The following is a 22,251-nucleotide window of genomic DNA, read 5'->3' as shown; positions in this document are numbered from 1 at the left end:
AAGCACAGTTTCTCTTCACTTGGATCCATGAAAGGAGGTTGCCATTCCTCCCCAAAATTTTCAGATCATTACTCCTCATCCCATCACAGAGCATCCAGTTTAGCTGATCATAAATCACATTCCTCTCACAAGAACCATCATGAAGGCTCCTACCTGTACCATCATGGAGGTACCCACATTTCCAAACATGGATGCTCCCCTGTTTCTCTCCATGGAGGCTCTCATCTGTCCCACCATGGAGGTTCTCATCTATCCCATCATGGAGGCTCCTACCTGTCCCATTATGGAAAATCGAACCTGTCCCATCACGGAAGCTCACTTAAAATGCACCATGGAGGATCAAATCTGTCTCATTATGGAAGCACTCATAAGATCCATCATGGAGGATCACACATGTCCCATCATGGAAACTCCCATAAGATCCATCATGGGGGATCCCACATGTCTCATCATGGAAGCTATCACAGTATACATGGAGGGTCAGGCTGCAAAGCAATCTCCTTTTCTAAGCATGCTCCTGCCACTCACAGTGGTTCACAAGGAGATCACAGTTCTCACTTTAGCAGCTCTGGATCACATGGCAGCCGGAAGAACAGTGGTCTGATAAGCATTAATGGAAAAGAAACCATGCAAATTCTAAATGAGCGATTGTCTTCTTACCTGGAAAAGGTGAGCTCTCTAGAGCAAGAGAATGCCCAGCTGGAGAGAAAGATCTGCGAATGGTATGAGAAAAATGCTCCTAGCGCCATCCCAGACTCCAGCCAGTTTTTAAGGATCATTTCTGATCTCCAGAATCAGGTAAATCACTGGATTAATGCATTCAATTGAAATTACACTTTCTAAATACGAAACTTTAAAAAATAACCTAATGTGTATAACATACATAACATAGAATGTTTAATAATGTATTCTGGACAGAAAATCTGATGATGTATGTCATTTTTTTTTTTTTTTTAACTGTGATTGTGTTGCTGAGTCCAAATATAATTCAAGGAAATATTAAAATCTCAAATCTGTATGCATTTTGAGAGTCCTTGTGAAACATATCTTCCAGATCTCTTCAGCCACCATTGAAAATGCCAGGATTATGTTGCAGATTGACAATGCCAGACTGGCCGCCGACGATTTCAGAAACAAGTAATATATCTTCAATAACATTATACAATAAAAAGAGTGATGACATCAACATTACACATTGAGATCGTATTTGCAACAAGTTTCCTCCTCCAATGCATCTACTATTTATTCTTCCAGGTTTGAAATGGAACTTCAGTTGAGTAATGGTGTTGAGGCAGATGTGAATAATCTGCGCAGGGTTCTTGAAGGTCTGAACCGAGAGAGATGTGAGCTGGAGAGGGAGGTTCAGAACCTTGAGGAAGAGCTGCAACAGATGAAGAGAAACCATGAGGAGGTAGGGTAGCCTAAATGCAGAATACGAGTAAACAAAAATACACTTGTAAAGATTACTAAAGACAGCAAACTAACACCGATTTAGGTGGGATCTATAATGAACATATATCAATTTTTAAATTCTCATCATTTTTATAACAAAAGTATAAAGTTATTTTAGTATAAAAAACTAAAACATGTTAAATCCACTAGTTATGCATGTAAGGTAAAAATCTAAATTCATTGATGTTTTCCTTCCTTATATTTTATCTCTGAAGGAAGTAAACTGTCTACGTGCACAGCTGGGTGCGAGAGTTAATGTGGAACTGAACGCTGCCCCATCCATAGACCTCAACAGTGCTTTATCTGAGATCCGAGACGAATATGAAAATCTGATGGAGAGGAACCTGAGGGAAGTAGAGAATATGTTCCTGCAAAGGGTAACTATGTAACTATCCTTCATATTCCTTGTTTAATGGTTTCTCATAGTGGATGACTATTTAGTTTTGGTTGTAGTTAAGTGTGGAAAGTGAATGTATATTTGATACTAAGACTACTACTGGGCTATATCATGTATTGTCGGGAAGGGTGGCATCGTCACTGAGGAGATGTGGTCTACAGAATCATGGAGAATTTGATTAAGTGAGTAATAGAACAGTGACACAAATGTGGCCATCAGTGAAAACTGACAGAAAGTATTACCATCTCCCAAGGTGAAACTCATGTGGGGAAAACCTTGTTCATGTGTCTGAGTTTTCACCAAAAACTCAATAAGCTCCCAGTGTTGATAAATTGGTTATTTGGCTATAACTGACATTATCAGTTAATAGCAGGTTATTGATTGATTATAAGATAGAAGGCAGTAAATTGTGCATTTCCCCAACTTTGTTAGTATTAGTGGATAGTTAAGCTTAATGTATCAGATTATAACAGTGCATACTGTAGATATTGCCACTCTTTACATATATGATACCTGTTAATCAGAGTGAAGAACTGAACCGCCAGGTGATATCAGGCTCAGAGCAGCTCCAATCCGTACAGACTGAGGCCATTGAGCTGAGACGCACTGTCCAGACCCTCGAGATCGAGTTGCAGAGCCAGCTGAGCATGGTATGTTTAAACAAATATGACTTCCCATGAACACTTTATACAATTACTATTACTTGGTGTATTCTGATCTATGTCCACCCTGCTCCTTTGCAGACTTCAGCTCTGGAGAACACCTTGGCAGAGACTCAAGCCACTTATGGTTCTCAGCTCGCCCAGATACAAGGTATGATCGACAATGTGGAATCCCAGCTGGCACAGATCCGATCTGACCTGGAGAGACAGAACTATGAATATAAGGTGCTCATGGACCAGAAGACCCATCTGGAGATGGAGATTGCCACCTACAAACGTCTTCTTGATGGACATGACATCCAGTAAGAACTGAATTACTTTTTTAGCAGTAGATTGTTGACCTTAATGGGAATCTTCCACAAAGCACCCTTAGGCAGTATAACAATGCATTGGGAGACAGCTTTAAGGGAGAAGTCCTATTTGTTCCTTGAACATAAAATACAGTGATAGCTGAAGTAATATGGGTTAGCTTAGACATATGTCTGGTTTATCTGCAGAACAAGAGGCTGCCCTTCTTGTCAGTTATGAGATATTTAGGGTGTTGTTCCCTGCTTAGAGACATCACTGAGTTTGTTCTTCATTGCTATTGTAATGGAGTCCGTTCCCCCATAGACTTTCATTGGCCAGAGTCTCCATCTGGGCGATTAAGACTGAGCCCTTTAAAAGTGTTATGCAATAAGCACTCATTACACATTTGTTTGTTATAGATTTTCTGGGCATCACGCTTCAAGTGGAAACCATGGTAAGTCTTAAAGACACAACATTCAAAAGAGTCATAAGACAAATAAGTCCATCCAAAAATGTTATTTAAAGCCAATTTGTAGCTCACAAAATACACCACTAGTTCAATGTTTTGTTTTGTTTTCTAGGACCCCACCACACAATTGTTCATAATGCTCCAGAGCATGAACAACATGAAAACAAATGCTAGATGAACATGGAAGAATCTGGGCCAGACAAAAATAAACTAAAGAAGCAAAATGTCCACTGATCAAAAAATAGAGTAATTAATATATTCTCTCCCCGAAATTCCTCACTGGGACTAAATAAACTTCATAAAAACTAGATCATTAGTTGGCCATTAGAACTAGTTTTAGTAATAGTAAAACTCCATTAGGATATTTAATTATTAACCCTTCTCTTTTCTCAACCTCTTTCTTTTAAAAATAACTATGAAATGGTATATGGTATGTGACGAATATAATGGTTTGTGGGAACAACATTTTATAGGCTTTACTGAAATACAACTCTTCCATACAACTGTTCCAATATCGCAGAGACTTTAGCTTATAAATACCTTGTTTTTATTTAAAAGTCTCAACACTAGAGACTACTTACTAATAATTTTTTTAACAAGAAAAGCTATCAATGATGTATTTAACTTCTTTGCTGCCCTGGGCCTAACCCAAGGGGCGCGCCACCTGTGGCCTGATCCCTGTTATTGTCCCTTCTATTGAGCGTTGGGATATGACATCACATTGCTGCGCCCAGCTTTTAAAGAAAGTACAGACTCGGCATACGCCTCCATAGCGTTCATGGGCTGGTGTGGGGTGAACAGTGATCTCCCTATTCATTGGCCCATTTAGTAGTGGCGTTACAGGAAGCTTGATCGCCCAATAGGACGATCAGGCTTCCTGTTATGCTCCAGAGTGGCCGCTACCCCCCTGGACTTGCCTACCTAGGCCTGGGCCTAGTCGGCCTAGGCCAATATATGCCACTGGCTATCATTAAAAAACAGTATGTTGATTTTAAGACAGAGGATGCAATCTGGATTGTTCTCTCCATAAAATGACATTTAGAAAATTTCAAATAACTGTATTTTTTAAAAAAAAGCCACTAGACATACCTGTTGTGTGTACCTCTATTGGGACAATGTGGCAATGTAACCCACTAAATGAAACCATTGTGACTGTTTGTGACAGGAATGTTATTAACACAAATATTCTCAGCATTGAGATTTGTGAATAATGATGGATTTTGGACCGTGTTGTCAACTTTTTCTTTTTTTTCATATCTAATCTTTTTTTTATTTATTGACTGTAATGTCTTTGTATTTAATAAACACCTTCAATCCTCTATCACTCAAACCTGCGATGTGTGGAAGTATTATTAATTTCCAAACTATGCTACGAAAGTCAAATTTCTAAGGAAAAAAAAGATCAGGCGCAGGTAACAATAACTCACATTATCTGAAAAAAAGTAGCACTGCACCAAGCTTCTTAGAGAACAGATGAGCCAACTTACAAAACCAATCATCTAGCCATATAAGCGGTTATATACAAAAAAGATAATTGGAAAACTCATTTGAAAATGGAACTATTTGTCTATGTTCCTGCATAACTAACCCTTATATCTAGAATTGGTCTATTCATCATTCATTGCGCTCATTCATATCTAAATAAATGCTATATGAAGTAAGTGGCCACCTAACCATCCCACCTATATGAGCTTGTTGGGCATCCCATTTCAAAAGATGGGAAAAACAGCCCCCCTCTCTTCTTGGAAGGCTTTTTCACAAGATTTTGGGGTGTATCTGTGGGAATTAGTGCCAGTTCAGACAAAAGAGCACCTGTGAGGCCATGCATTGATGTTGGATGAGAAGGCCTGGCACCCAATCAGCGTTCCAATTCATCCCAATGGTGATCGATCGGGTTAAAGTCAGGGCTGTATTTCTACTGCCAATGTTTATCTATGGAGATGGCACGTCTTTGTGTGTGTGTCTGAAATAACTAAAATCAATAATTATTGATTAAAAACAATAATCAATACCTTTGGCCATATAGTGTATACTAATGCTATTACAGGGATTTTAAAACAAATTTTTAAATTTATATGCTTTTTCAGGATATATGCAGTTCAAAAGTAACTCACACCAATCACATCACACAATTAATAATTTGATGGCATAGATATAAAAAATGCTGGGTGGTCTACTCAAACATGCGCACCCACCCACAACTTTCTGCACCATGCCACAGAATGCTGAGCGTAGAGCCACACAAACTGCATACTGCAACGGAACAGAAGGGAGTGATGCCGAATACACACTCAGAAATAAGACAAACCAGGGTGCTGCCTGAAGGCAAAATATAACGCAATATATAAAATATATAAACAATATATGAAACCTTTCTCTTCTGATACAGCAAATAGCAATAGTAAAACAAACTGGATGAATGAATGTACAAGGAACTCAAAAAGTAAAATTGTTAAATAAATAAATGAATCAGAGAAAATAAAATTGAGGGATGGTTCCCACATATGAACTAGAGAAGCTTTTCTAAGTAATATAAAACATTGTAAAAAGGCTACTAATATTTATTGTAACTTGAACAAGCCATAATGCAAAAAACATACCAGATATGACGGAGGCTGTTATTCTAGTATGTTTCAAATCAGCAAACTACTTAAAAATGTTGACATTGTCTTTTGATTTTCTTTAAAACAATTAGTTGAGGAGGCCTCATAAAGAGGCCATATTAGATTTTGTGTTCACATATGGAGATTTGGTATAGACAAAAACCAAAAACCAAAATTTTAGTAAAAACAACTTTGTAAAAGAATCATTGTCAGACTGGAGCAGATTCAATGGAGTCCAGGTGAAATGTAGAAGGCACATCAATAAAAGTAAAAAAAAAAAAAAAAGAAATCACTGGGTACTCCACAGAAGTGGCCAAAATAGTAAACAACAAAAGGGGTTTAGTAACTATAAAAAAGATAGAAAGATAGACCGATCGATAAGATCAGACAGAAAGAGGGAACCAAGTTATAAGATCTTACAAAGCACACAAGGAAGAGAACATTTCTGATATTCAGAAGAGCTATTAGCAATCACAGGGCATTATATTTATTAACGTTAAACCCTATTAGAGAGTTTAACAATATAATTAAACTATGTTTATTAGCTTTAAGAAGAAATTTGCTAGATTTTGAAACTGTTTAAAAGATTACTGCACAATGAAGGGACAGCCATTGTTGTAAAAAATATATTACAAAAAATATACAGCGCATAAATATTTTTATGAAAAGTCCAGGATTGGGACCTATATCTGTATTCATCAGGACCATGTATGCTTTCAACATACCATTATTGAGCCCATTACTATGAACTAAAGATTGTATATTTATTATTGTTAAATGGGGTACAACAACGTAGGGTACACTATGAGTTCACTTTGTCAATAATACGTAAACAGTTTTTTTTGCATGAAATGAATGATGTTTTTATACTGCAATGAACATGCCATCTCCTCCACCTCTCTGTAACCATTACTAGAAATACTAATATTGTTCCAGAAACTGAACAAGTGGAGATTAAGAAAGCCTTTAAAATGCGTATAAGAAGTATCAGACAACCACACCTACCCTTGCTAAATTTGGTATAAAAGAGGAACCACACATTCTAAATGCTTGTTTTTCGGTAGTTTCAATAGGCTCCACATTGTGTTTCCTTGTATCGTGTGTAGCATTTAGAAGTTATCACCATGAGCCTCAACATCAAGCCGAAGAAGAGCCAATCCAGTGGTGTTTATTCCAAATGGACCTACAGCCAACGCAACTATGGTGGCTCCCAACATTACTTAAATCTCAGAAGGTTTGACAATGCTCATCACGGTCTCATCCACCATTCCTATAATGGGAAATTCTAAAAACCACATAATGGGTTCTCTATATATGGAACACTTCATAAAGCTCATTACAGTTGCCAACAACTGTGTCACAGAAGATTCTACCAAGGTCATCACAGGGATGTTCAACACTCCTACAATGGTGGATTTCATCAATCTCATTATCCATATGGATGGTTACATCAGGTCCATCATGATGTAACCCATCACTGAGTATTAGTATATAAAGTAATATCCTTTGCCAAGCAATTGCCTTCCAGCCATGCACCTAATGGTCATTGCCAGAGAACACCTCAAGAAAACATGGAGGAAATGGGGACCAGAAAAGGGATGACTTGCTTACAATGAATGAAAAGGAAGCACTACTGGTATTTAATGAAAGGCTTTCATCATACTGCATACTGGAGCAGAAGAAAAAGCATCTGAAAAAGAAGATCTGTAAGTGGCAGGCAAATAATGTCCCCCAAAACACTCCTTGACTTTAGCTTTCAGGAAGATGGAAGAGATTCAGGTAAATTAAGGTAAATTAATATATTATTACATGTATTAATCAGCAGGAATAAAGGCAATTCTAGCTGTGTAAAATTATATATACATATCTAAATGATTTGAAATTGTGTCATTCTGAAAAACATTAGAAGTCCAGTGCCATTTCTCAACCCCATACTTGTAATACCTCCTGGAGTTCATACTTCAGTTCAATGTGGTATTTCTTGGGGAGAAATGGGTTTATAGTGTGGGTATTAAAAATGTATTTTAAAAGCATAGGGCAGTTTATGGTGCCTTTTTTTGTCGCCTCCCTGTGTGGGCTGTGTGTAATATAATGTTGTTCCCTACTTTATAGTTTTGTCATTTATTCTGGAATGAATGGGATAGTCTTGACCAGGCATTTTGTGCCACTTGACAACAGTCACAAATGATTGGCACGTAGGCAGTGTGTATACTTACAGTGAAATATGGTTTGCCCATATTTCCAGACCCGGTAAAGTCATATCAACACATCAAGCACCGTAAGCTTAAAGATCTGCTCTAAAAAATCAAGGCCAATGGCATAATGTGGTATCCAGAAAGGAATATATACATAAACCATTCATTTGTACCAGCAAACCATTGATCATAAAAATGTATACTTCATATTGTAACGCTAGTTAGTCACTAATAACTCTTTGATCTAGAAATATATTAGGAGTTTATATTATTGGCAGGGTGTGGAAAGTGCTCCTCTCTGATGTAATGCATTACAATAAAAACAGCCAAAAATTCCTTCACCTTCCCATAAGCTTCAAATTTGTATACGCCAGAAAAAAGCATCTAGTTGTTAAACTGACATTTAAATGCTGGTAAATAATAAATTAAAGCTTCTTGTGAGCTAGAAATTGCATATAAACATTGTTCAGTTTTTTACAACGCCTCCTTGTCCACCTTAAAAAGGACGTTCATGGACAGGGGATCATTAGTCTTGTGGTCGTATGCCAAGCGTCAGTGATCCCTGTATCCATCGGCATTCATCTTTACCATCACCATGAAACATATTATGAAGCACAGTTTCTCTTCACTTGGATCCGTGAAAGGAGGTTGTCATTCCTCTCCAAAACTTGCAAATCACTACTCCTCATCCCATCACAAAGGATCCAGTTTTTCTCATCCTAAATCAAATTTCTCGCACAAGAATCATCATGAAAGCTCCTACCCATCCCATCATGGAGGCACCCACCTTTCCAACCATGGATGCTCCTCTGTTCCCCTCTATAAAGGTGCTCATCTGTCCCACCATGGAGGCTCCCATCTGTCCCACCATGGAGGCTCCCATCTGTCCCACCATGGAGGCTCCCATCTCTCCTACCATGGAGGCTCCCATCTGTCCTACCATGGAGGTTCCCACCTGTCCCATCATGGAGGCTCCTACCGGTCCCATCATGAAAGGCCAAAACAGTCACATCATGGAAGCTCACGTGCGATACACCATGGAGGATCAAATCTGTCTCATTATGGAAGCTATCACAGCACACATGGAGGGTCAGGTTGTAAAAGTGTCTCCTTTTCTAAGCATGCTCCTACCACTCACGGTGGTGTACATGGGGGTCATAGTGCTCACTTTAGCAGCTCTGGATCCCATGGCAGCTGGAAGAACAGTGGTCTGCTGAGCATCAATGAAAAAGAAACCATGCAAGTTTTAAATGAGCGATTGTCTTCCTACCTGGAAAAGGTGAGCTCTCTTGAGCAAGAGAATGCCCAGCTGGAGAGAAAGATCTGTGAATGGTATGAAAACAACGCTCCTAGCACCCTCCCTGACTCCAGCCAGTTTTTCAGGATCATTTCCGATCTCCAGAATCAGGTAAATCACTGGATTAATGCACTCAGTTGAAATCACGCTTTGTAGATAAAAATCTATTGAAAAAAACGAGGCTAATATTTATGTATTGTGGACAGAAAACTTGTTTATGTGAGAAAAGCTGTTTTAGTGTTAAAAAAAAAGAGCTGCTGAGTACAAACATATTGAATGTTTCAGAGAAATTGTATACATTATTGCATGCTCTTATGGCCTAAATAAATATTGAAATCTAAATTCTGTTAAAAGAAATGCACTATAATAGTTATGCGTTATTGTGAAACATATATTTCAGATCTCTGCAACTACCATGGAAAATGCCAGGATAATGTTGCAGATAGACAATGCCAGATTGGCCGCAGATGACTTCAGAAACAAGTAATATATCTTCAACATCATTATACAATAAAAGCAGATGTTTCTATCGATATTACACATTGAGATCGTATTTGCGACAACTTTCCCTCTACAATGCATTCTTTTTTCCTCCAGGTATGAAATGGAACTTCAGTTGAGTAATGGTGTTGAGGCAGATGTGAATAATCTGCGCAGGGTTCTTGAAGGTCTGAACCAAGAGAGATGTGAGCTGGAGAGGGAGGTTCAGAACCTTGAGGAAGAGCTGCAACAGATGAAGAGAAACCATGACGAGGTAGGAGCGTATGATTTTGGAAAGACCGGTCATCTTGATCTTTCCTTTTTTTCTTTGACCTCCTGGAAACATTTCTGTGGACAATCAAGGAAAAGACATTCAAATGTGAAATGTGCCATCTGTATCTCTACATTTCCTTGTCAAAATTGCCTTTGTGGAATACAAAAACAAAAAAAAAGTTAAAATCACTAGTTATGGATGTATGGACCTATAAATATCAAAATGCATTGATGTTTACCTTCCTTATATTTTATCTCTGAAGGAGGTAAACTGTCTACGTGCACAGTTGGGTGCAAGAGTTAACGTGGAACTCAACGCTGCCCCATCCATAGACCTCAACAGTGCTTTATCTGAGATCCGAGACGAATATGAAAATCTGATGGAGAGGAACCTGAGGGAAGTAGAGAATATGTTCCTGCAAAGGGTAACTATGCTTTCCATTCTTTGTTTACTGGTATTTCATATTGGAGGACTACTCTTTCAGTGTTGTTTGCAGTTAAGCCTGGAAAGTGAATGTATTTTGTATGCTAAGTATAGTGGTGAGCTATAAATGGTATTAGTAGGGAAGGGTTGCATAGTGACTGGATTTAGGAAAGAGTAGTGGATTACATGGAAGAACAAACCACTGTATGTATACACACTGACTCCACCGCTATACAAATACACACATACACTCTGACATTACTGTACACATACATTGACTCTAGTGGTTACTGGCATTAGCAGGTAATATCAAGTTATTGATTGTTTATAAGTTAGAAGGCAGCAAACAGATGTTAACTGTGCATTTCCCAAACTTTGATTAGTATTAGTATATAGTTAGACTTGTATAGCAGTGCATATAGCATTGAATATTCTTTAACTGTCTGAAACCTGTTGATCAGAGTGAAGAACTAAACCGCCAGGTGATGTCAGGTGCACAGCAGCTGCAGTCCGTACAGACTGAGGCCATTGAACTGAGACGCACTGTCCAGACCCTTGAGATCGAGCTACAGAGCCAGCTGAGCATGGTATGTTTAAACAAATATGACTTACCATGACCACTTTATACAATTACTATTAACCGGTGTAATGTGATCTCTATCCGTCTTTCTCCCTTGCAGACTTCAGCTCTGGAGAGCACCTTGGCAGAGACTCAATCCACTTACGGCTCTAAGCTCGCCCAGATACAAGGTATGATCGACAATGTGGAATCCCAGCTGGCACAGATCCGATCTGACCTGGAGAGACAGAACTATGAATATAAGGTGCTCATGGACCAGAAGACCCACCTGGAGATGGAAATCGCTACCTACAAACGTCTTCTTGATGGACATGACATCCAGTAAGAACAAAATTGCTTTCTGTTTTATCACTACATCGTTGATACTGATGGGGAATCTACCACAAATATGTTTAAGCACTGAATATAGTAATATAGACTGCCATTGACAAATACCTGGTTTTCTTTAATTCCCCCCCCCCAATAAACTCCCTTTATCTGCAGACCTGCCGGTCGTCTTTTTTGGCAGTCATGTGATTTTTCTGGTGACTTTTCCTGCTCAGACACCTCATTAAATTGATTCTTTACAACAATGCCAATGGAGTCCTTTTCTCCATAGACTTTCATTAGTCAGAGTGTCCAGTAGGGTGATTAAGAGTGAGCCATTCCATTAGTTATCAAGCAATATGACAAGAAGTCAAAACCTAAAGGTTTATTAAAAACTACATATATTTCCAAATATATAATAATAAGAAAACAATAACAGGAATAAAACAAGCTGTGTAAATGCATCATATATGTGTTATATAATAAGAACTCAACACACATTTGTTTATTGTAGACTTTCTGGACATCACGCTTCAAGTGGAAACCATGGTAAGTCAAAATATAAGACAACAATCATACCATTATTGCCATCATTTACCTTTTTTTTCTCTTTCTATTTTTATTTTACCCACCTTCACACCTTTTAGTCATGCTCCTTATATTTTCTACTCTTGCAAGTAAGTCCAGCTTAGCTCGTCTATGGCTTGCCGTGCCTGGAGTCTTACCCAATTAAAGATATTTGAATATTATCATTTGAGATAATTGTATTTAATAAATCAATTTCTATTTTTTTAAGATAAGCCATTATAACTCGGTGTCTTTACTGTTCCAGGATCTCCAGAACATGGACAACATGAAACCAAGTGCTAGATGGGGCAACTTGTGCTAGACACAAAGAAACTAAAGAAGCAAAATGTCCACTTATCATTAGCTGCCCATTAGATTAGTATATTAACAGTTAACCTTACTTAATGCTTTATTAATCTTTTTCTCTTAAAAAAAAACTATGAAATGGTATATGGTATGTGATGAATCTAATGGTTTGTGGGAAGAACATTTTAGAGACTTTCTCTTATAAATATATTACAAGGAATATATTTTTATACAAAGAAGTCTCTTTAGAAGGAACTGGTCACTGTTGTTGCATGTTTACATGCGTACTAACTAATATATTAAATAAGAAAAACAATCATTTAAAATGGTGTGTTGGTTTTTAGGCAGATACCGCAATCTACATTATTCACTCCATGAAATGACAAATAAATTGTTCATGGGTTAAATCTACAGCATTCATTGCTTAAAAACCAGTAGGCACCATGTTGTATGTATCTGTATTGCAATGTGACAATGTAACCCTTCACTTCCACTACATGGAACCATTAAGAATGTTTGTGATGAGAATGTTAACATACAGTTAATATTCCTTTTTTTGCTGCTGAAATGGCTCTGAGATTTACAAACAGTGATGGATTTTGGACCGTGTTGTCAGCTTTTTCTTTTTTTTCTCATCTAGTCATTTTATTTATTGAATGTAATGTCTTCTTATTTAATAAACACTTGTAACTTGGTACTATTCAAGCTTGTAATGTGTTGAATTATTATTATTTTCAGAACTATTGCTATGAAATGCATTACAACACAGTAGACATATGGACTTTGTCACTATACATTTACACACACTGACTCTAACACTTTACATATACACAGTGATATGTATATACACACACTCACAGACTGACTGCACCGCTGTACATACACACACACACACACTGACTCTGACACTACCATATACATACATTGACTCTAGCACTATACATATACACACATACATACTGTCTCTGACACCCTGACACCATAGTATGTACACACTCACACTACTCCCACTCTCACCTCATACAGACCAGCCACACCGCTGCCTATATTCTGCCCCACCATGAATCTGTAATCCATGATATGTGATCCTGCTGGGAGCCTCACAACTCCCGCTACACCACTCCCCCCGCAGGAGACCATAGAGTGCCAGATTTATAATGGCAGCCCTGCAAAACCCCAGGGGCCACCTGTTGGATAGTCCTAATTTGACCCCTTTTGTTCCTAAATCTTGTGAGGAAACAACTCCCTCGGGCAATATATAAAGTATCTTTCATCCTTAAGATGGAACTTTAACTACATTCTGCAGGACTTAACATCTTTATGGTTTCCACGTAGAACACTTAGTGTAGAAGATCAATGAGCAAACACAGTACCCTAGATTTATAAATATTAGATATGATTACTGATTTAACAGTATAATTAAGCTATGTTTATTAGCTTTAAGAAGAAATTTCTATTATTTTAAACTGTTTAAAAGATTACTGCACAATTAAGGAACACCCACTGTTGTATACTTGTGTAAAACATACACTAAGCACAACAAGGTGCTCAGTAAGATGTTTAAATAAATAATGAATCAGAGAAAATACTGTATGTAGTAAACAAAAATCAGCTAGGCAGATCTAAGAAAAAGAAAAATCCACACACAGACTCTAAAATAAGCTTTTCTAAGTAATATAAATAATTAAGGAAATGATAGTAATCTTTATTGTAGCTTGAAATAGCCATAAAAACTCAGAAACTAAATCTTATATCAGATGAAAGATGTTTTTACAGCATATTTAAATCAACTATTTAAAAGATACTTAATATAAAAATTTAAAGCATGACATTTTTAAAAAATATTTGTAATAATATTTTTTTAATATTAGACTATATTATCTTAATAGTTTACTATTAAGATAAGCAAATAGAAAATTAGAGACCCCCCCCAACATAATGTCTTACAATATATAGGGGTGTAAGTTTACAAATGCAGTAAGACATTTGACATTGTCCATCATAGAAGATGCAGTGTTTGGCTTTGGACGTTAAAATAGTTAAATAGATAAGGCAATGGTTGAGTGACAGGGGAGAAAAGGTTGTAGTTAAGGGTGTAAATTCAAGGGAGAGTCTTGTTACTAGTGACGGGGTCAGTATTTTGACCTATACTTTTTAATGTTTTTATTAGTGATATTTCAAAACAACTTAATAGTATGGTACGTCTTTTTTGGAGTCTGCAAGAGACCACATCTCCTGTTGGAAAAAGCTAAATGGCCAGTGATGTAAATTAGTTAGAAGAATGTGGCAGATGCAGTTTTATGCTGATAAATATAAACTAATGCACTTGGGACGTAGAATTTCAAAGGCAGAATATACCATTCTGTTTTGTCAGTGGCAACTAAGTAGTAATTATTTCTAAGGGCTTCAGGGTAAGCAGACGATGCAATAAACCATCAGAAAAGCAAGCTGGGTGGTTCTGTCACTTTCCAGATCTTTGGTCCACCTTCACCTAGAGTAGAGTGACCGATTGGAAAGCATTCAGAGGAAGGTGAATGGTTTGCAGGATAAAAACTCAGAAAAGACTAAAGGGATATCAATATGTATGGCTAGGAGGAAAGGAGAGGGTGATGAAGATGTGATAAAAAAACCATTTAAATACATTAAGCTTATGGTCTACTTAATTGACATGCAAATCAGACCTCTTTGCTGGGCTCAGCTGCATTTCTATGGTTTCACTGTGTGTTATCACACATATACAAAATAATGTTTTAATGTATCACACCTAAAATCCTTCTCATACACAGCTCTTGACTACCAGAGATAGACAATGTAGACACTGGACAAGCAAGTAGCTCTTCTGCTTTTGGGGAAGCACAATCTAATGATGGTTGGCCGGTGGTAGACCAATGCCACCTGTTGGATAGTCCTAATTTGACCCCTTTTGTTCCTAAATCTTGTGAGGAAACAACTCCCTCGGGCAATATATAAAGTATCTTTCATCCTTAAGATGGAACTTTAACTACATTCTGCAGGACTTAACATCTTTATGGTTTCCACGTAGAACACTTAGTGTAGAAGATCAATGAGCAAACACAGTACCCTAGATTTATAAATATTAGATATGATTACTGATTTAACAGTATAATTAAGCTATGTTTATTAGCTTTAAGAAGAAATTTCTATTATTTTAAACTGTTTAAAAGATTACTGCACAATTAAGGAACACCCACTGTTGTATACTTGTGTAAAACATACACTAAGCACAACAAATAATTTTTACTATTTTACCAACAAAATATACAGCATATAATTGTTTTTATGACAGTCGGGGATTGATTTACCAATAAAAAGTTTACAGGATTATAGTGGTAGTCAGCCTACACTGACATTGACAAGTTTAACCCCTTAAGGACAATGGGCGGTCCCTAAACCCATTGAAAACAATGCATTTTGAGCCCGTACATTTACAGGCTTTGTCATTAAGGGGTTAAAGGGTCTGACAAACTAAATCAATAGTTAGCAGGCCTCAAACATACAAGTTAAACTAAAGTCATTTCTGCTTTGTGACTGGGTATCTAAACTAGATATCTGGTAACACTATATTGATTTCAACATATGACAATGGACCCCATTACCAGTCCCGGACAGGCCATCTGCCACACCGGGCAAATGCCTGGTTGGCTGATGGCTAATAGTGCCCTAAACTCACCCAATCTGCCACTTCAGCTGCAGAAAGTCCCAGGGCCTCCCCATCATCCCCATTACTAGAAACTACAGACAATGCATTTATTTTTGTTGGATGATGCACGACAATGTAGGGTATTGTGAATTCACATTGTCAATAATAGGCAGACATGTCTTTTTGAACAATAATCCAATTGTTGTGCATTTTGGAGTTCATATATTTTACATGAAATTAAGAACTTTCACATGGGATGTTTTGTATACTGCAATGGTCAAGCCATCTTCCCCACCCAGACATTATGAGACAATGTTGTTATTGTTCCAGAACATGAACTCTTACAAATGGAGATTAAGAAAGCTTTTAAAATGTTTATAAGAAGTAGCAGCCAACCACACCTACTCTTGCTAAGCCTAGTATAAAAGGAAAACCACAAATTCTAAATGCTTGTATTTCAGTAGTTCAGTAGGCTCCAGATACTTGCGTATCTATTGGGTTTAGTCTTTAGAAGTTACCACCATGAGCCTCAACATCAAGCAGAAGAACAGCCAATCCAGTGGTGGCCATTCCACATGGACCTACAGCCAATCCCACCATGGTGGTTCACAACAGTATTTAAATCTCAGAAGAGTCCGCAATGCTCAGCATGGCATCACCCACCATTCCTATAATAGAGCACTCCAAAAAACACATAACGGATGCTCTGAATATTCATATCATGGGACATTCCATAAAGCTCACTGCGGCTCTGAACAAAGAAGATTCCAAAAAGGTCATCACGGGGATGTTCAACATTCCCATCATGGTGGATTACATCAAGCTCATCACAGCATTACTCATAACGCTCCACATGGAGGGCTCCATCAGGCTCATCATGATGTAGCCCATCATAGAGTATTAGGATATAAAGTAGTATCCTTTGCCAAGCCATTTCCTTCAAGCCATACACCTAATAATCCTCGTCAAGGAGCACATAAAAAAAAACATGGAGGAAGTGGGGACCAGAAAATAGATGGCTTGCTTACTTTTAATGAGAAGGAAACACTACAGCTACTCAATGAAAGGCTTTCATCATACTTAGACGATGTTCATGTACTGGAGCAGAAGAACACACATCTGGAGAAGATGATCTGTGAGTGGTATGAAAATAATGTCCCCAAAACCATCCCTGACTACAGCCAATACTTTAAGCAGATAGAGGAGATTCAGAGTCAGGTAAAGTAATATTTAATTACATATACCACTCAGCACGAAAAGCCCAACGTATTAATCAAGCTCCTGGGAAAATCTTTGTTCTAGAACCTGCATTGTAACAATGTACTAAAGGTTAATGTAACTGTAAAGAATTGTGTTAATTATTTATTGTGCTAGAATAATCCATGATTATTTTGTTACAGAAAGGGATACTGTATATAAAATATTTTTCAATAAATACATTTTTTAAAGAAAGTGAATTTAAATTAATTAGCACATTTTTGAAGGGCATTTTACCCCAGCTTGCAAACATACATAGTAATTAATTATTTAATTCTCTTTCTTTTGCCTCAAAGAGTATTAAAAGCTCTTGTGCTTTCCTGCATACACCACACTTGTGTTTGTCAATCTTTTATAGTAACCATATGTCAATATTACTGTATAAGAGTAGAGAAAATGAACATCGTTTTGGTGAGGAATGACTATATCTTATCGGGAGATACTTCTTACAGATCTCTGAAGTGACTGTCGAAAAATATAGGATTATACTGCAGATGGACAGTGCGAGACTGGAGACTGGTGACCTTGAGAACAAGTAAGTCTTCAGTAAATAATTAACAACAAACAGAATTAAAATTCTCAAATGCTAAGAGAAAATCTTCAAATATATCCCTTAAATATCACAGGGTGGATAAAAGTTCCAAAGGCTTTTACATCTGAAGCATATTATACAGAAAATATTTATGAGCCACGAATATCAAAACCTCAAATAAATTATTCATGTTCTCATCCTCTCATCTGTATTTCTGGTCTGGAATATATTTCTAATTTTTGATGGAATTAGATCCTCATAAAATCTTTGCTTTTTATTATTACTAATTATTTAGCGTTTCACGTTGAATGATAAGCTTTTTTCTGTAGTTACAATGAGCTCATTCTAGAACTTTTTTATTCACTTAACTAAAATGTCTACAATACAAAGGGCCACCACTTTCAAGTTTCTCCTGGTCAACTCATAGGAAAACCTCTTTACCTCAATAGTTTGTTTTATTTCCTATGGGAAAATACCATGGGATGGTATTAAAATCTAAGATTTATGACAGTAGGGTCTATTCTCCAATCGATAGATAGATAGATAGATAGATAGATAGATAGATACATTTTTATATTCAGGGATTAAAATAGTGTTTGTTCCCCCCAGGTATGAAGAGAAGCTTGAACAGAGACGCAATACTGAAGCAGACATGAAGGAACTTGGCAGAATTTTAGAAAACTTTGTTCAAGAGGCTGGTGAGCTGGAGATCCAGGTTCAAACCTTCCAGCAAGAGATTCTGCAGATGAGAAGGGATAACGAAGTGGTAATTTAGACTGTGACTAAGAAATGCTAAATTTGCTATAATGTTGTAGGTTTTAGTAGGATGTGTTGATGTTAGAGTTCCATGATACAGAGAATACCTTAGTCTCACCCATAAATGGTGTATCTGGTTAATGTAGACATGTCATCTACCATTGCAGGAGATAAACAAGCTGACTGCTGACCTGGGTGCCCGGGTAAGTGTGGAAGTGGAAGCTGCTCCATCCACTGACCTGAGCCAAATCTTGATGAACATTCGAGAAGAGTATGAAAACCTTATGGCGAGGAACCTCAAGGAGGCAGAAAATATGTTTCTGGAAAGGGTAAATCTATTGCACATCCTTGCTAGTCGTAAATTATTAGACTTATTACATATTGATTCCACCGATGGTATCAACTTTGTGTTTTATTAATTTCAGCTTAACGTTATTATTAAGTTCTCTCTTTATACTTCATCTCTTGGCAAACTAATCAACTCATTTGGCCTCCAGTATCACCTATATGCAGATGATACCCAAATCTACCTGTCTTCTCCTGATCTCTCTCCATCTCTCCTGTCCCGTATTACCAATTGCTTGTCTGTTATTTCTTCATGGATGTCACAACACTACCTGAAACTTAATCTTTCTAAAACTGAACTCATTATCTTCCCTCCCTCCATCTCCACTCCACTACCTGAATTCTCTATCACCATTAACAACACGACTATCTCTCCTACTAACCAGGCCCGATGCCTTGGGGTCATCCTTGACTCAAACCTCTCCTTCATCCCTCACATTCAGTCCCTCGCCAGATCCTGCCGCTTGCACCTAAAAAACATCTCTCGTATCCGCCCATTCCTCACCCAAGAATCCACAAAAACCCTGGTTCATTCCCTTATCATTTCCCGTCTTGACTACTGCAACACTCTTCTGGTTGGCACTCCACTGTCTCGACTCTCTCCTCTACAGTCTATCCTTAATGCGGCTGCTAGGCTCATCTTCCTTGCACGTCGCTCCTCTTCTGCTTCCCCCCTCTGTGAAACCCTCCACTGGCTCCCAATTACCTTTAGAATTAAATTTAAGATCCTGGTACTGACATATAAGGCCATCCATAATACTGCTCCTCCGTACATTTCTGACCTCATTAGCAAATACTCTCCTACTCGATCCCTACGTTCCTCCCATGGGCTAAGGCTCTCCTCCTCACTCATCACCTCTTCCTTTTCCCGTCTACAAGATTTCACTCGAGCTGCCCCATATCTCTGGAATCTTCTCCCAAGGAACCTTCAGCATTCTCCCTCCCTCCCAACATTCAAGAAACATCTAAAAACCCACTTCTTCAGAGAAGCATACCATCTTAGCTGCTAGAACTTCCTTGTCATCGATACAACCCCCACAATACCTCTCACCCTTTCTCTATGCCTTATGTTTGTCACCCCATTTCCCTCTAGATTGTAAGCTTGCGAGCAGGGCTCTCTCCACCAAATGTATCGGTTTGTCTTAGTCTGTCAATTCTTGTCTTGTCATATCCCTTGAATTTATGTATTGTATTAAGCGCTGCGTAAACTGTTGGCGCTATATAAATAAAGGATAATAATAATAATAATAATAAAGTAATGAAACCCCAAAACATTTCAAATATTTTCTTTTCTAGAGCCAAGAGCTTACTCAACAGGTGTCTTCTGGCTCTGAACAGATGCAATCGGCCCAAACAAACATCATTGATTTGAGACATTCTTTGCAAACCCTGGAGATCGAGCTTCAAAGTGAGCAGAACATGGTATATTTAACTTACATTTATTGCATTTGTTTTATGTCATATGCCATAATGCATCTGTGCGGCATTTTTGTCCCATAGCTGTATGGAGTGGGGATTGAGAAGAATGGGGATTATTTCAGTGTGGAAGAAGGAGAGATACTGTATGCTGAGACCACCAGGCCACCAAATGATGCATGCAGCCACCAGCTGGATACACACGGCCTCAAGTTACATTTTTATACTCTCGTGTAGCAGTGTGTGTAGCAGTGTGTATCCTGCCAATGGTCGCACACTGCAGTACACAAGCTACTGTTGGAGCGTCAGGATCGTAAGGCATGTGGTCCTTTTGGCCTGGTGTTCCACATGGCCAATCCGTGCCTGATTCAGATAACTATCCTTAGAAAAATACATATTTCCAGACTAGCTGCTCAGTTTTTACCAGAAAAGCCTAAAATGCAGGCATAAACAATGTTAATAAATCGCACAGACAAGACTCCATAGAATGTAGATGTAGCAAGCAGGTATCTTTCCTGCAGATGTGGCGCTACACATCCCATGATTCCTTACCACTTGTAGACAAAGCTGAGCAAAGCATCATAGGACCTGTAGTCCTCTATATAAAGTGTAATTTTCTTTTTTATGTATTTATGCTTTTGGGGTTTTAGACATCTGCACTGGAGGGCATCCTTGAGGAGACAAAGAGCAGCTATGCTTTTCACCTATCTAAGTTACAAAAATCTATAAATAATGTCGAAGGGATCCTAGCCCAGATCCGATCAGACTTGGAGAGCCAGAACCAAGAATATCACCGCCTTATGGACCAAAAAACTCACTTGGAGCTGGAAATTGCCACCTACCAACAACTGTTAGATGGAAATGACATCCAGTAAGTAAAAAGATGTATTAATCAAATGTTCGTATCAAATGTGACTTTAAATCATTCAGATGCTATGCAGTTATGAAGTAATACGATTGAAATGTTGGGCGTAATTGAAATCTAACACACATTTATTGTTTTCATTTTGCAGAGTAATAGAATCACCGCTGGACAATGAAAAGCATGGTAATGGTTTCATAATGTAGTCAAATCAAGTAATCAAAAGTAATCATTACAGAATTAAAAAGACTCCTCTCATCATATAGAATACATATGTAATATATAAATAAGGCCTTGCGGAGGGACATAAAATGGGCAGGGCATGAACAACAACAAAAAAGTTGAAGGGGGCATATGTGGGAGGGGGGGCTTTAATTCCCCTACTCTTTTTTTTACTATGGCATTACATTATTATAAATTTTTGTTCCCAATGATTTTCTTCTTTCTAGAGGAACATAAAGAAGAGAAGGATCAAGAAACACAATCCCAAGAGTCTAAGTAAAATATCAGGGGGCAGATGAAGGTTCTATGTACAGCACAATGCAGATTCCACCATGTAATGACTCTCTCATAATTGTCATTTTTGGCACAATAATTCAGTACTTTTTTTTCAGCATTAATGGTAGACAGTATGTGATAAATGCTCATGGGTTTTGGGCTTACATTCACTTTTGGTAAGGAGGAAACATGTTTTATTATTGTCTTGATCTTAACTACAGAAACAAACATGGACATAAGGCATGAGTGAAGACATTGATTGCCTGAAGTGGGACGTTTCCAATGACAAATTACATTACTTAAACAAAGACATTTTAAAGTTCCTTTAAATGTGTAATAAGTGGCACCTTCCTCGTCTCCCTAAAGCCTTAAGATCTCAATGGTGATTGAGGTAGTGTCAGAGAATATGAAGGGATGCTGTCATGGGGTACATAAAGAACTTGGTAAGACTACTGAAGATTTGTGGTCTTGCGCTGGGCCCCGTTAAAGATGGACCAGTATGTTGAAGGAATTAAACATGAGTATTGTGTGCAAGCAGGGGGGAACAATCAGACAGCTCTTCTACATTATCCAACAAAGCCACTGGATCTTCTGTGTGCCTGATTTTGGTAGAGGATCTTCATAA

At 37.9% G+C, this 22,251-nt stretch overlaps 3 protein-coding genes across 3 annotated transcripts; all 3 read left to right on the top strand.

Moving 5' to 3' along the window:
• The first annotated feature begins 441 nt into the window (after positions 1–441).
• On the top strand, positions 442–2,817 carry LOC149274367 (keratin, type I cuticular Ha6-like). The gene is made up of 6 exons (XM_089505604.1): positions 442–798; positions 1,055–1,137; positions 1,255–1,411; positions 1,668–1,829; positions 2,374–2,499; positions 2,593–2,817. Exons 1-6 carry the CDS (start codon positions 442–444, stop codon positions 2,815–2,817), a joined length of 1,110 nt encoding a protein of 369 aa, XP_089361730.1.
• A 4,353-nt stretch (positions 2,818–7,170) lies between these two features.
• Positions 7,171–11,445, top strand: LOC149274366 (keratin, type I cuticular Ha6-like). Its single transcript, XM_089505603.1, has 7 exons — positions 7,171–7,337; positions 9,261–9,474; positions 9,764–9,846; positions 9,961–10,117; positions 10,380–10,541; positions 11,002–11,127; positions 11,221–11,445. Exons 1-7 carry the CDS (start codon positions 7,171–7,173, stop codon positions 11,443–11,445), a joined length of 1,134 nt encoding a protein of 377 aa, XP_089361729.1.
• A 5,037-nt stretch (positions 11,446–16,482) lies between these two features.
• LOC149274365 (keratin, type I cytoskeletal 19-like) lies at positions 16,483–21,630 on the top strand. Its single transcript, XM_089505602.1, has 8 exons — positions 16,483–17,178; positions 17,670–17,752; positions 18,359–18,515; positions 18,673–18,834; positions 20,147–20,272; positions 20,917–21,137; positions 21,280–21,314; positions 21,578–21,630. Exons 1-8 carry the CDS (start codon positions 16,483–16,485, stop codon positions 21,628–21,630), a joined length of 1,533 nt encoding a protein of 510 aa, XP_089361728.1.
• Positions 21,631–22,251: the final 621 nt, after the last annotated feature.

This window comes from Sceloporus occidentalis, unplaced genomic scaffold (assembly GCF_023333645.1).
Source record: "Sceloporus occidentalis isolate IW3139 unplaced genomic scaffold, rSceOcc1.0.p SCAF_335, whole genome shotgun sequence".
Lineage (NCBI taxonomy): Eukaryota > Metazoa > Chordata > Lepidosauria > Squamata > Phrynosomatidae > Sceloporus > Sceloporus occidentalis.
Note: the sequence above shows the minus strand (reverse complement) of the source record. Positions and strands in the feature narration are given on the sequence as shown.

What these genes read in the sequence shown, in the direction of transcription:
- LOC149274367 (XM_089505604.1), top strand. Translation starts at nt 442, where the DNA reads ATGTCTCATCATGGAAGCTATCACAGTATACATGGAGGGTCAGGCTGC. An exon ending in TTTCTGATCTCCAGAATCAG is followed by an intron (nt 799 to 1,054) that starts GTAAATCACTGG and finishes CATATCTTCCAG; the next exon opens with ATCTCTTCAGCCACCATTGA. An exon ending in AGAATATGTTCCTGCAAAGG is followed by an intron (nt 1,830 to 2,373) that starts GTAACTATGTAA and finishes CCTGTTAATCAG; the next exon opens with AGTGAAGAACTGAACCGCCA.
- LOC149274366 (XM_089505603.1), top strand. Translation starts at nt 7,171, where the DNA reads ATGGGTTCTCTATATATGGAACACTTCATAAAGCTCATTACAGTTGCC. An exon ending in GCAGATGACTTCAGAAACAA is followed by an intron (nt 9,847 to 9,960) that starts GTAATATATCTT and finishes TTTTTCCTCCAG; the next exon opens with GTATGAAATGGAACTTCAGT. An exon ending in TACAGAGCCAGCTGAGCATG is followed by an intron (nt 11,128 to 11,220) that starts GTATGTTTAAAC and finishes TCTCCCTTGCAG; the next exon opens with ACTTCAGCTCTGGAGAGCAC.
- LOC149274365 (XM_089505602.1), top strand. Translation starts at nt 16,483, where the DNA reads ATGAGCCTCAACATCAAGCAGAAGAACAGCCAATCCAGTGGTGGCCAT. An exon ending in TGAGAAGGGATAACGAAGTG is followed by an intron (nt 18,516 to 18,672) that starts GTAATTTAGACT and finishes CTACCATTGCAG; the next exon opens with GAGATAAACAAGCTGACTGC. An exon ending in TTCAAAGTGAGCAGAACATG is followed by an intron (nt 20,273 to 20,916) that starts GTATATTTAACT and finishes TTGGGGTTTTAG; the next exon opens with ACATCTGCACTGGAGGGCAT.